Source organism: Apium graveolens, chromosome 5 (assembly GCF_009905375.1).
Source record: "Apium graveolens cultivar Ventura chromosome 5, ASM990537v1, whole genome shotgun sequence".
In the NCBI taxonomy this organism is placed as follows: Eukaryota; Viridiplantae; Streptophyta; class Magnoliopsida; order Apiales; family Apiaceae; genus Apium; species Apium graveolens.
The window spans coordinates 242,597,526-242,611,435 of record NC_133651.1 but is presented as its reverse complement, the minus strand read 5'-3'; the positions used below and the strand labels follow the sequence as shown (position 1 = coordinate 242,611,435).

Sequence of the window (13,910 nt, the reverse complement as noted above, 5' to 3'; positions counted from 1 at the left end):
TTGCATAGCTCATCATGGACCAAACTATGTCTAACAAAGTTCGATTTCTCCTTTCAGATACCAATCTGGAGGAGTCCACTGGGAGACTATACCATTTACTTTGAGATAATCTAGAAACTCTTCGTTAAAGTATTCACCACCTCGATCTGATCGAAGAGTTATAATACTATGTTTGGTTGTTTCTCCACTTCATACTTATATTCTTTGAACCTTTCAAAGGCCTCAGACTTGTGTTTCATCAAACACATATCCGAATCCAGATCTATCATCTATGAAAGTAATGAAGTATGAAAATCCACCCATGGCTTGCTTAGACATTGGTCCACATACATCTGTGTGTACCATTCCTAGCAAATTTGCAGTCCTCTCTCCATGTCTACTAAATGGAGACTGCAGTGCCACTATAAAGTGAGATTTTCATCATCCCTTTTCTTTTATTAGTTTGTTCAATCTGAAGTAAATTATGTCACATATATACAGACCATTATTTAAAGTACCACGTCCATAAAGAATATTATCTCTAAGAATAGAACATTCATTATTCTCAATAATAAATGAAAATCCAGCCAAGTCTAACATGGAATAATATTCCTCACAATCGAGGGAACAAAATAACAATTATTTCAAACAATAGTCTAGCCCGTAGGCATATGTAAATGAAATGATTCTACATCTTCAGCAGCAACTCTTGCTCCATTTCCCATCAGTAGAATCACCTCCTCTTCCTCAAGAGTCCTACTTCTCCTTGGTCGAACCACAGGCGGTATCTAATACCCAAGTAGAAATGACATATTCACTTGTATCATGAACATACCTGAATCAGAAGCGGTAGTCTCACTACCCTTCTTCTTCAATTCTGCAAGGTAAACCTTGCAGTTCCTCTTCCAGTGCCCCACCTTATTACAGTGAAAGCAAACAAATTTGCTCTTGGGATCTTCAGCTTTTGGTGGAACCGGCGTTTTCTCACCTACTTTCTTCTTCTTGGAAGAGTTCCTCTTCCTTTTCTTAGGATTGGAACCTTCACCAATTAGAAGAACAGAACTCTTCTTAGGGGAAAAATTCGATTCCGCAGTCTTCAACATGTTGTGGAGTTCAGGCAGGCTGACATCCAACTTATTCATGTGAAAGTTCACAACAAACTGCGAGAACGAACTCGAAAGCGATTGCAAGACCAAATCTTGGCTCAGCTCCCCATCCATGGCAAAACCAAGTTGTCCAAGATGTTAAATCAAATTGATCATCTTAAGTACATGGTCATTCACAGATGATCCCTCAGACATCCTACAACCGAACAGCTCCTTCGATATCTCATATCGAGCTGTCCTCCCCGCCACATCATACAACTCTTGTATATGCATGAGGATAGTGTGAGCATCCATATGCTCATATTGCTTCTGTAGCTCAATGTTCATGGAAGCTAGCATGATGCATTGAGCAACATTTGCATCATCTATCCACCTACGATACACAACGTGTTCATCATTATGTGCATCACTAGCAGGTTCAGTAGGCTTAGGTGAGTCAATCACGTATTCCAGCTTCTCAATCCTGAGAACAATTCTCAAGTTTCGAAGCCAGTCAGCATAATTAGGACCAGTCAATTTATGAGCATCCAGTATGCCCCTGATTGATAGTGCAGAAGACATAATGTATATTGTAAATCTGTAAATGATAAACACATAACAACACTTAGCAAATAATCGATTTCATTTTAAAACACTATATGAATCGGGTATTTATTCATAAGTGGCTCCCACTAGTTTTCCTAATTTATTCAACCCCCTACGTGAAAAATTAAGCATTCATAATGCTAGTGGGAATAGGGATCCTAAATTCCATTACACGACCCCGGCTGTAGCACGAACCGCTATGTAATGTTCAATAGGCAGACAACTCTTGTCAATTACATCTCATGTTATTCCCTAATCAAACTTTAGCCTCTTGAATAATTGAGTCTCGGCTGTAGCACGACAAACTCAATATTCTAAGTCAAGTCTAACCCAACATTCTGTACAGTTGAATCAGTCCCCAAAGGCCCACGGCTGTAGCACGTACCGACCTTTAGATTCTTATTCAATGTACACATCTCTATGTAATAGACAAGTATTTCTTATTTCGAAATCAAAGCCCTCGGCTGTAGCACGAACCGACAATGATTCAAAAATAAGAACTACTTTTCTATCATGTTGGAAGGCTATGACCGACACAAGCCCGTTGTGTCATTGGCCAATTACTACTTGATATTATTTAATTTTAGAGGGATTATATTACGTTACAATCATAATCATATTATAAAGAAATTCTTCCTTTTAAATTAAATATTTCAAATCAATAATCAATAATCAGATGATTCCCAGATCGGGTGGAGCATTGTCAAGAGGCGTCACTTAATAACCCTTTCTTACAGATAGAAATATGTTGTTGACAGAATCATCCTTTCTCTCATATCGAAAATTCATATTCAATTACGTGTTTCACAAACACAAGAATCTCATGATTGTATTCATAATATTATTCTTAAGGTTATGAAACAATTTCACTATACTAGGTTGTCTAACAAACGCCTTATGTTCATTTAAGTTCACCTAAATCTATCATCGCATGATAAACTAAGCATATATCACATATATCAACATGAATAAACATCAAGATAGGCACGTTACATCATCTAGCACATTAGTCTAAGCATTATACATCTCTATGTATCACATGAAGCATTTAAAATCAATTCAAACGATCAAAAACAGCTTTAAAACACTTCATGGAATATAAACAGTTCAAAACTTTTATATAAACTAAAATTGATCACTCCATTAGATCCGTCTCGAAAAACGAATCCAACGGTATATTGCACGCCCAAAACGGAGTTACGAAACTCCCAGAAAATCAATTTTAAAATTAACAGACGGGCTGTAACGCATTACAGGAATGCGTTACAAGCCCTGTAACGCATTCTGGTGAAGCGTTACACCCCATTTAAGCCATTAAAGGGTGTAACGCATTTCGTGAATGCGCCACAGGTGTGTAACGCATTCCCTCTTTTTTTTCTTCTTTTTTTTCAGCAGCCGCCGCTTTTCCTCGGTTTGCGCACCTGACAACTCTGATTCTTCTCTGTCCTTTACTGACAGCCGTGCAACACACAAACAACAGACAAACTTTTGCAGATGTACAGATTATAATATATATATATATACAACATATTATATATATATATCTATATTTTATTATGATTTTAATGGATACAACTTCAAAAATTCATAATAAAAAATCTATACATCATAAAATTATGAAAAAAATACCCAGACGATCTACAACACTTGTAGAACCCAGATCAACATTCAAAATTATTCTGAGAAACGATTTCTCATCAGACAAAATTAATCCATAATATAACTTGTAAAAATCATAATTAATTCATACAAGCATATAAAATTCTGAAATTTTTACCACAGATCTATATGCATACAACCTATGCTCTGATACCATTGTTGGATTTTTAAATGCAGCGGGGCGTGGAAAAACACTTTTACACATACAAAATCCAAATAAAAGCATATAAATCGTGAATAAAAATTCGAGGGATCGAATCTAACCTTTTAAAATAATTCGGAGACAACGATCAAAGATCCTTAGCAGTTGCTCCTCAAGTGTGAAGCACTCCACCGGTATCCACCAAGAAAACGATGTTAAGGAGGAGGAAGAAGGTGGAGAGAATTGGGTTTTCCAAACTTTTTGGGTTTTCGGGTTCGATGGGGTTAGAATAAAATAGGGTCTATAATAGTGTATTTATAGGCAAAATTTTCAGCTGAAATTTTCCCATAAATATTATTATTATTATCCCATTTATTATTCTCATTAATAATTAAAACACCTTTTAATCATTAACCTTTTTCTAAACACTTTAGAAATAATTCTCTCTCTTGATTTAATTTCCAAAAATTAAATCCTTTAATTAATAATATTAAGAACTTTTCTTAATTAATTTATAATCAATTAAATCTCATTTAATCAATTATTAAATTTGCCAATTAATTATTTATTTCATAAATAAATAATTATTAGCCATTATTAATTAATTTCTCCACCATTAAATCATTCTCTTTTTATGGTGTGACCCTGTAGGTTCAATATTAAGCCGGTAGTAGAAATAAATAATAATAAAACTATTTTATCATTATTTATATAAATTCTCTAATTTATTAAATATGATTAATTAATTAATCACATTTATTCTACATCGTGAGTGATGCTTCTCAACATATCGTGACTATCCGGATAATATGAATTCACTGCTTAGAATACCAAGAACCTGTCAGTGAATAGTTACCGTACAATAAACTCCTTCTACCCTACAATGTTCTGATTAAATACAAGGTATGGATCTCGTGTCAAGCCTATCTAATTCAATCACCTGCTTACCATTTACTATGCGTAGTTCTATGCAAATTAGAAACTCCTTTCTAATTTCATTCACTCTGGCCAGAGATTCCTGAACTAGCATAAGTGGATCAGCCTTGAACATTCGCTTCCTTCACTGGAAGGGGTAGATCCTTTATTGATCATACACTATCTTCGTGTATAAATTCCTATACCCAGAAGAGCCCTAATAATTGTCCCTGGAGACTAAGAACTAAACCAAAGCATAGTTCAGTGTACACAAGATGACTATGATGACCTCAAGTCTAAGGATACTTGTTCAACTATCACTAAGCAAACAACTGCTGACATGTGAGTGAACTCCATCACTTGTTCAGCTGGGCGAGTCATGTTCAGTGAACTTATTCTATAATAAGCACCTACATACTAGCTATAGTGTCACCACACAAATGTCTATGAGAACAGACATCCTTCATAATGAAGCAAGCATAGTATGTACCGATCTTTGCGGATTATTAATTACCAGTTAGTAATCCTACGACCAGGAACTATTTAAGTTTAGAGTTATCATCTTTTTAGGTCTCACTATTATGATCTCATCATAATCCATAAAAAGCTTTACTCTAAACTATGGTATATCTTATTTAAACACTTAAATAGATAAAGCCCGTAATAAAAACAAAACAAGTCTTTATTAATATCAATGAAATCAAAACAGATTACATAAAAGTTATTCCTAAATCCTAATACACGATTGGACTTAGGACATATTCCTTTCATCACTATTATGATCTCATCATAATCCATAAAAAGTTTTACTCTAAACTATGGTATATCTTATTTAAACACTTAAATAGATAAAGCCCGTAATAAAAACAAAACACGTCTTTTATTAATAACAATGAAATCAAAACAGATTACATAAAAGTTATTCCTAAATCCTCATACATGATTGGACTTAGGACATATTCCTTTCAATCTCCCACTTGTACTAAAGCCAATCACTCTGGTATCTAATACCCATCTTGTCTTTATGACGATCAAAGTGATTTTCATAAAGTAGCTTTGTGAGTGGGTCTGCTATGTTGTTATGTGTGTCAACTCTAATTCAATACAATACAAGAAATGTTACCGCGCTCCCACTAACCCTTTTGTAGACGCATGGTTCATCTTCGTTTTTTATAAAATCAAACTCTTTGATTGTCTCATCAAAACGAATGTTCCATCTTTCGAGAAGCTTGCTTTAAACCACATATGGTTCGCAGCAGCTTACACACTAGGTTTTCATTTCTCTTGGAAAGAAAACCATCTGGCTATTTGCCAGATCTCATAGTCGTAGTAAGCAGCAATCGCAAGCAAAATCCGAACTGATTATAACAGGGCTACAGGTAAAATGTTTCATCATAGTCAATCCATTGCCTTTGTTTGAATTCTTTTGCCACAAGCCTGGCCTTAAAGGTCCCCACCTGGCCATCTGCTCTAACCATTCTTTTGTATCCCGTATACATTGATTCCTTTCCGGATTCCATGGCACTATGTCATTTCTCTGAGTCAACACTACTCATAGCCTCATTATAGGTCACAGGGTCGTCATCATCAATGATCGACAACTCATTGTCATTCTTAATGACAAGGCCATATTACCTCTCAGGTTGGTGAGACACTCTCCCTGTTCTATGAATGGGCTGTTCCACAAAAGGTTGTTCAGTCAGAACAGGTGTTTCCACTTGATCCGTAGTAGTTTGTGCTTCTTGAACTTCATCAAGTTCAATTTTGCTTCCACTATTTCCTTCAAGGATAAACTCCTTTTCCAAGAAGGTAGCATGTCTGGATAATATTATTCTTAAGGTTATGAAACAATTTCACTATACTAGGTTGTCTAACAAACGCCTTATGTTCATTTAAGTTCACCTAAATCTATCATCGCATGATAAACTAAGCATATATCACATATATCAACATGAATAAACATCAAGGTAGGCACGTTACATCATCTAGCACATTAGTCTAAGCATTATACATCTCTATGTATCACATGAAGCATTTAAAATCAATTCAAACGATCAAAAACAGCTTTAAAACACTTCATGGAATATAAACAGTTCAAAACTTTTATATAAACTAAAATTGATCACTCCATTAGATCCGTCTCGAAAAACGAATCCAACGGTATATTGCACGCCCAAAACGGAGTTATGAAACTCCCAGAAAATCAATTTTAATGTGGACAGTCGGGCTGTAACGCATTACAGGAACGCGTTACAAGCCCTGTAACGCATTCCGGTGATGCGTTACAACCCTTTTAATCAATTAAAAGGTGTAACGCATTATGTGAATGCGCCACAGGGTGTAACGCATTCCCGGAATGCGCGACACCCCTTCCCCGCGTGCGCTGCACGCGCCGACCGTAGCTGTCAGTGTTTTCTTCTCCTCGAACACTGTGCCTGACTTCTGTCTTCTGTTTTTCCGTGCATTCAACACAGCAGCCATACAACAGATATGCAAACATATATATATATACAACAGACTTACAATTTACATATATATATATGATTATTTTTATTTAATTACGAATTTTAATTGCAACAACTTCAAAAATTCATAATAAAAAATCTATACATCATAAAATTATGAAAAAAATACCCAGACGATCTACAACACTTGTAGAACCCAGATCAACATTCAAAATTATTCTGAGAAACGATTTCTCATCAGACAAAATTAATCCATGATATAACTTGTAAAAATCATAATTAATTCATACAAGCACATAAAATTCTGAAATTTTTACCACAGATCTATATGCATACAACCTATGCTCTGATACCATTATTAGATTTTAAACGCAGCGGAGGCATGACAAAACACTTTTACACACATAAAATCGAAATAAAAGCATATAAATCGTGGTAAAAACATAGGGATCGATTACTAACCTTTAATAAGCGATCCAAAAGCAACGATCGGAGATCCTTAGCAGTTGCTCCTCAAACGTGAAACACTCCACCGGTATCCACCAAGAAAATGACGTTAAGGAGGAGGAGGATGTGGAGAGAATTTGGTTTTCTAAAACTTTTGGGGTTTTGGGTTCGAATGAAAATAGGGTTTATAATAGTATATTTATAGGCAAAATTTTCAGCTGAAATTTTCCCATAAATATTATTATTATTATCCCATTTATTATTCTCATTAATAATTAAAACACCTTTTAATTATTAATCCTTTTTCTAAACACTTTAGAAATAATTCTCTCTCTTGATTTAATTTCCAAAAATTAAATCTTTAATTAATAATATTAAGAACTTTTCTTAATTAATTTATAATCAATTAAATCTCATTTAATTAATTATTAAATTTGCCAATTAATTATTTATTTCACAAATAAATAATTATTAGCCATTATTAATTAATTCCTCCACCATTAAATCATTCTCTTTTTATGGTGTGACCCTGTAGGTTCAATATTAAGCCGGTAGTAGAAATAAATAATAATAAAACTATTTTATCATTATTTATATAAACTCTCTAATTTATTAAATATGATTAATTAATTAATCACATTTATTCTACATCGTGAGTGATGCTTCTCAACATATCGCGACTATCCGGATAATACGAATTCACTGCTTAGAATACCAAAAACCTATTCAGTGAATAGTTATCGTACAAGAAACTCCTTTTACCCTACAATGTCCCGATTAAATACAAGGCATGGATCTCGTGTCAAGCCTATCTAATTTAATCACTTGCTTACCATTTACTATGCGTAGTTCTATGCAAATTAGAAACTCCTTTCTAATTTAATTCACTCTGGCCAGAGATTCCTGAACTAGCATAAGTGCATCAGCCTTGAACATTCGCTTCCTTCACTGGAAGGGGTAGATCCTATATTGATTATACACTATCTTCATGTACAAATTTCTATACCCAGTAGAGCCCTAATAATTGTCCCTGGAGACTAAGAACTAAACCAAAGCATAGTTCAGTGTACACAAGATGACTATGATGACCTCAAGTCTAAGGATACTTGTACAACTATCACTATGTGAACAACTGCTGACACGTGAGTGAACTCCATCAGTTGTTCAGCTGGGTGAGTCATGTTCAGTGAATTTACTCTATAATAAACACATACATACTAGCTATAGTGTCACCACACAAATGTCTTTGAGAACAGACATCTTTCATAATGAAGCAAGCATAGTATGTACCGATCTTTGCGGATTATTAATTACCAGTTAGTAATCCTACGACCAGGAACTATTTAAGTTTAGAGTTATCATCTTTTAGGTCTCACTATTATCATCTCATCATAATCCATAAAAAGTTTTACTCTAAACTATGTTATATCTTATTAAAACACTTAAATAGATAAAACCCGTAATAAAAACAAAATAAGTCTTTTATTAATATCAATGAAATCAAAACAGATTACATAAAAGTTATTCCTAAATCCTCATACATGATTGAACTTAGGAAATATTTCTTTCAGGGCTATCCGGTAGTTACTCTCTGTCTCATTCATTTCTATACATTTTTCTTTTTCGGATATTTTATTCAATTATATACATTTCAAACTTATAAAAAATAGTAAGAATTTAATAATATAAAAATCAACCACATCTACTACTTTCTCCTGTACACTCACTTTATTCATTAAATATTTATTGGTCCCCCACTTTATCCAATTTTATACTTTTCTCACTAAATTATATTTTTTATTTCTCTTTCATGCCACTATCTTACCAAAACTAATATTATTTTAATGAATTTTTTGTCCTCCTTATTCAAATCATTTGTATAGAAATGATTGGCAGGAGGGAGTATAACTAAGAAATAAGAAGCAAACAATAAATTAATCGAAGTTGAAACCTATACCTCTTATACTGTCCGTAAATGGGTTTACATTTAACTGCCGATTAACCATAATAAACCTGATAACTTTTTCGGCCGGTGCATCATACCAGTTCATGGACCTACATTCCCTACAAGAACAAAGCAAATTCAGTAAAAGAAAAAGGTTTAAGCACCATGTGCCCCAATTTTTAACTACCCGACTTTACAAGGTGGTTCAAGTGACCCCTTATTCCTTTACTTTCCCCACGATACCTAATGCTTTTCTCTTTTGATAATCCATGACACCAAACTGCTAATGCCTCCCTCAATTATCAACTTTCCGGTACAACTCATCAAAATGCTCCTGGGCCGGGAAATTTAAGAAAAATAGATTACTTTTTTTACTTATCGGTTAATCCGAATCAAACCTACGCTAACCTTATCCTTGTTAGTTATTTTTAACACAAAAAGAGTGATGCTAAGAGAGATGCTGGCCCGAAAATCTGACCCGATCGGACCGGGTCAAAATCTTGTTTAAACCGGTCTGGTCAAAATCCGGCCAATACTTAGGGCCTGATGTGCAATATATTTTTAGGTAAAGTTCAGCCCAGTCCGGTAAAAAGGCCGGGTTTGGGCTCGGCCCGATTAAAAATCCGAAAAAACCTGTTTAAAATCTGATTATTCTAATATATTTTTTTATATATTTATGAATTATATTTAGTATAAATATAAATAATACTTTAAACACATATATATTTATAGATTCGTGATTAATAATATTATTTATATACTTTATTGCAGGATTAATGAAAGAAGTTATAGCGAGTACACAGTATACACTATATATATTTGGATAATAGTGATAAAACATATAATTCTATAAACATGTTTATCTTTTTCCGAACTTAAATGTTTTCAACGAAGTAATATTTTCATAAAAAATTTCATGCAAACTAATACATTTTTACGATAATTTAATTGCTAACATATATAGTATTCAGAATTAATAATTTTTATTAATAAGCAAAACCTCTTTTTAATTGGTACTTTGGTTTTACTTATTTTTTGGTACCACCACCTTTTGGTTTCACTTTTTATGATTTATATTATATTTTAAGTGTATTATTTTATTATTTTTTATTTTTATAACTTTATTAATATGCAAAACCTCTTTTTAAATGCTACTTTGGTTTCACTTATTTTTTGGTACCACCACCTTTTAATTTCACTTTTTATGATTCATGTTATAACTCTAAGTGTATTAGTTTTATCCTTTTTGAATTCTATATGACTTATATTTCTATATATATTATTTTTTCCCGTTTTTCTTACAAATAAATTTTTTAAGTGATACTTTGGTTTCATTTATTTTTTAGTTTTACATTTTCACCTTTTATGATTTATGTTATAACTCTAAGTGTATTATTTTTATCCTTTTTATTCCTATATGACTTATAATTCTATATGTATTATTTTTACCCGTTTATCTTTATTAATAAACGAAACTTATTTTTAAGTGGTATTTTAATTTCACTTATTTTTTAGTTCCATGACCTTGGTTTTTCACATTTTATGATTCATGTTATAACTTTAAGTATATTATTTTTATCCCTTATTATTCCTATATGACTTATAATTCTATATATATTATAATTACGATATTTCTATTTATCTTAGTTTTTTTATTAAAATAATAAAATGGAATCATTTATACATTGTTATTATTAATTAATAATGAAACAATATTTCAAGGGATACTTTGGTTTCACCCCTTTTCGGTTTTACGAACTTTTGATTTCACCCATTTTTAAATCTTATTATAACTCTAAATATACCATTTTATCCTTTTTTTATTCCTACATGACTTATAATTTTATATGTAATATTTTACCCATTTTTTTATTCTTATATATCACATATTTATATTATTTTGATATAAACGAAATTATATATACATTATAATTTCTAGATTCATATTTACAAAATTCTATTTTTTGAACCAAATGAAAATTTATACATATATAATGAATATTTTATTAGAAAATATATGCAATCACAAACTATATAAAAACACAAATTCAGCTAACAATAAAAAATTTAACATGCAATTACTTAGTAATGTTAATTTAATTGTTTGTTAAATTATCAGTCAATCATGTTGCTCATTGCTTGACTAAAGTTTTGTTGTAAAATATTAGTTATGTCTTTTTGAACAACTGATACATAATAACTTTGAGTTTGTTGTTCTAATAAAATTTGAGTTAATGAAAATTACACATAAATTAAAAAGAAAAATTACAATAATCGTACAATTTTATTTATTATATATTTTAATAAAAATATAAAATAAATTTCTATAATCATTATTTAATATTGATATTTTGATCACGACCCGTGCGTAGCAGGGGTTATCTACTAGTCTCTAATAAAACTCGATTCAATTTAAATTAGAAAAATATCCGACCCGAAATAAAGCCCGGTAAGGCCCGTCACAAGGGCCCAAATCGATTCTGATATTTTAGGAAAGCCCAGCCCATTCCGGTCAAAATTAAAACCCGAAAATCTCGATTCGGTCAAAACCCGACTTTTTAAAGCCCGGTTAAAACCGGACTCGATGAACCTTTTGTGTATGTCTGCTCGAGGTAGACGGTTTGGGACCTTTGACGTTTTTCAACACAAAATTGAATTCCGAGTACTCCGGCATAATGGAAACACCGGTTTAATTAGGTAAAACTTTAGCAACAAATCTGTTTAGTTACATTACACATACAACATTGTAAGTTCTATACAAAGTGAAACACCGGTTTAATATATGATTTATTGAATATGGAACTCCAAAATAGAAACACACTACCACAACATTGTAAGTTCTGTACAAAGTGAAACCACAGAAACTCTCAGATAAAAAAAGATGTAATAATGTGTTTAGGTAAATAAAACAACCATATTAGTTTATATTAAGTGAATGGTCAAGCCAAGAGCCAAAAGTTTTTGTGACGCTTAGTTGTGATTAAATAACCCCCGTCTTTGTTTTTCCTCCTTACTGCAATGGCCATGCAACTTGCGTTCTGAATGCAGTGTTCCACCACCCCATTGCTGCCGATTCGTCGGTTTCCGGCCCACATCATCAAGAGCCTCCACGACATGGACCGTTTTTTCTGGCCCAGAATCAGCATGGCAACCTCTTTCTTCTTCGCCTCTTCCACCACAACCGGACCTTTTTCTTTCCCTTCCGTTACTATAATTTCAGTTTCCACCTAAATATCATAATACATAACATTAATCATATTTTTACATAGTAATGTTGAGGTCTAATAAACGTGACATCAATGAATCTTAAATAATCAAGATATGAACCATAAAAGTATCGATAAAAAGTTAATTATTGAGACAAGAGTCGCAACTCGCAAGAGACTAAACAATGTAGAAGTTAATTATGCACACCTCAGGTCTCTTAAGTTTACACAGATTCTTCATAGAATGTAGAAACTCCGGGATTCTTGGAATCGGATGACCATCCTTACTAATTCTCTCGCCTGCCAGAATTTTTTTAAAAAAGAACATATCAATCTACATTCAGGTAAGGTAATCAAAAGACCTCCAAAAAAAAGGAAGAGGCTAATGACGATGATTAGACATATATTATAAACCTTTCTTAGAAGGCCTGGTGACATAAAGAAGAAATAACAAGTCTCGGCTCTGTAGAGTATGAGTTAAAGCCCAGTGAAGTGCATTCTTGGCTTCTAAGCTTGATTCAACCACTAGCATTATTTTCCTGCCATGTACTGATTCTGAAGCAGCAGAATCCTCAGATTTTTCAGCTCCCCCGTGATTAGAAAGTTCATTTTTCAGTTCAACAGTGGATTGGTTGGACTGTATTGTCGGTGAACGAATTCTGACATGCGGTCTAACCTTGTTTAACCAAAACCCTGGCATTTTTACTTCTGCTCTAATCAATTTTGCTCTCTTGTTTTTTATGAGAACCTGCAACTTTGCGCGCTTTTTCTTTAGTATATATAGTATGAGGACCTTAAATTCTGTATCCTCTCTTTTTTTGCTAAATTGACTGGCTATATCTAGCTGTATATCAAAGAGCCGACACAAATTTTCTTTTTCTTACTAAAAATAAAATGAGATTTTATATAGGAACGCGTCTAACTACTACTCTAATTCACAAATATACCCAAAGGGAGAGAGTGCGATATACATTCTTTTGTTGAGGGACACCTATTTGGTTATTATGATATGTACATTATGACTCAGAAAAAATGCATGTGGAGGAATCATACTGTAGGTTGATTACTAACGCAGTTAATGATTGTGTCGACCAGGGACCATATGTTGCTCATCAGTATCCAGTAATCACTAATCACCCGACTTTCTTTTTAGCAAAGCTGGTAAGTAACAACATTTAACTTTATGCCACGCGGCATCCTCGTCTCTTGTTTGGTTGCTCTGTCTTCGCATAAATTCAATCTTCTATTTCATCAAATTTGGTTTTTTACACATTCAATTCCAATGTTTTACGTGCATCAGAGAATGGTATAATCAAATCAACAGTCATATAAATATCCGATTCACTGTTTTTAATGGTTAAAAACATTGTATGTAAGGCAGGGGTTTTAGACAGTCCAGGAAAAGGAATAAAACAGGAATAAGGTTGCTAAATTGTTATTGTTGGAACTTGGACTGCAATA

At 32.9% G+C, this 13,910-nt stretch overlaps 1 protein-coding gene across 1 annotated transcript; it reads right to left on the bottom strand.

Moving 5' to 3' along the window:
• Nucleotides 1-11,994: 11,994 nt before the first annotated feature.
• Nucleotides 11,995-13,313, bottom strand: LOC141661672 (uncharacterized). Its single transcript, XM_074468679.1, has 3 exons — nucleotides 12,864-13,313; nucleotides 12,658-12,749; nucleotides 11,995-12,470 (listed from the first exon to the last, which is right to left on the bottom strand). Exons 1-3 carry the CDS (start codon nucleotides 13,147-13,149, stop codon nucleotides 12,183-12,185), a joined length of 666 nt encoding a protein of 221 aa, XP_074324780.1. The 5' UTR covers nucleotides 13,150-13,313; the 3' UTR covers nucleotides 11,995-12,182.
• Nucleotides 13,314-13,910: the final 597 nt, after the last annotated feature.

What these genes read in the sequence shown, in the direction of transcription:
- LOC141661672 (XM_074468679.1), bottom strand. Translation starts at nt 13,149, where the DNA reads ATGCCAGGGTTTTGGTTAAACAAGGTTAGACCGCATGTCAGAATTCGT. An exon ending in CACCAGGCCTTCTAAGAAAG is followed by an intron (nt 12,750 to 12,863) that starts GTTTATAATATA and finishes AAATTCTGGCAG; the next exon opens with GCGAGAGAATTAGTAAGGAT. An exon ending in GTAAACTTAAGAGACCTGAG is followed by an intron (nt 12,471 to 12,657) that starts GTGTGCATAATT and finishes TATGATATTTAG; the next exon opens with GTGGAAACTGAAATTATAGT.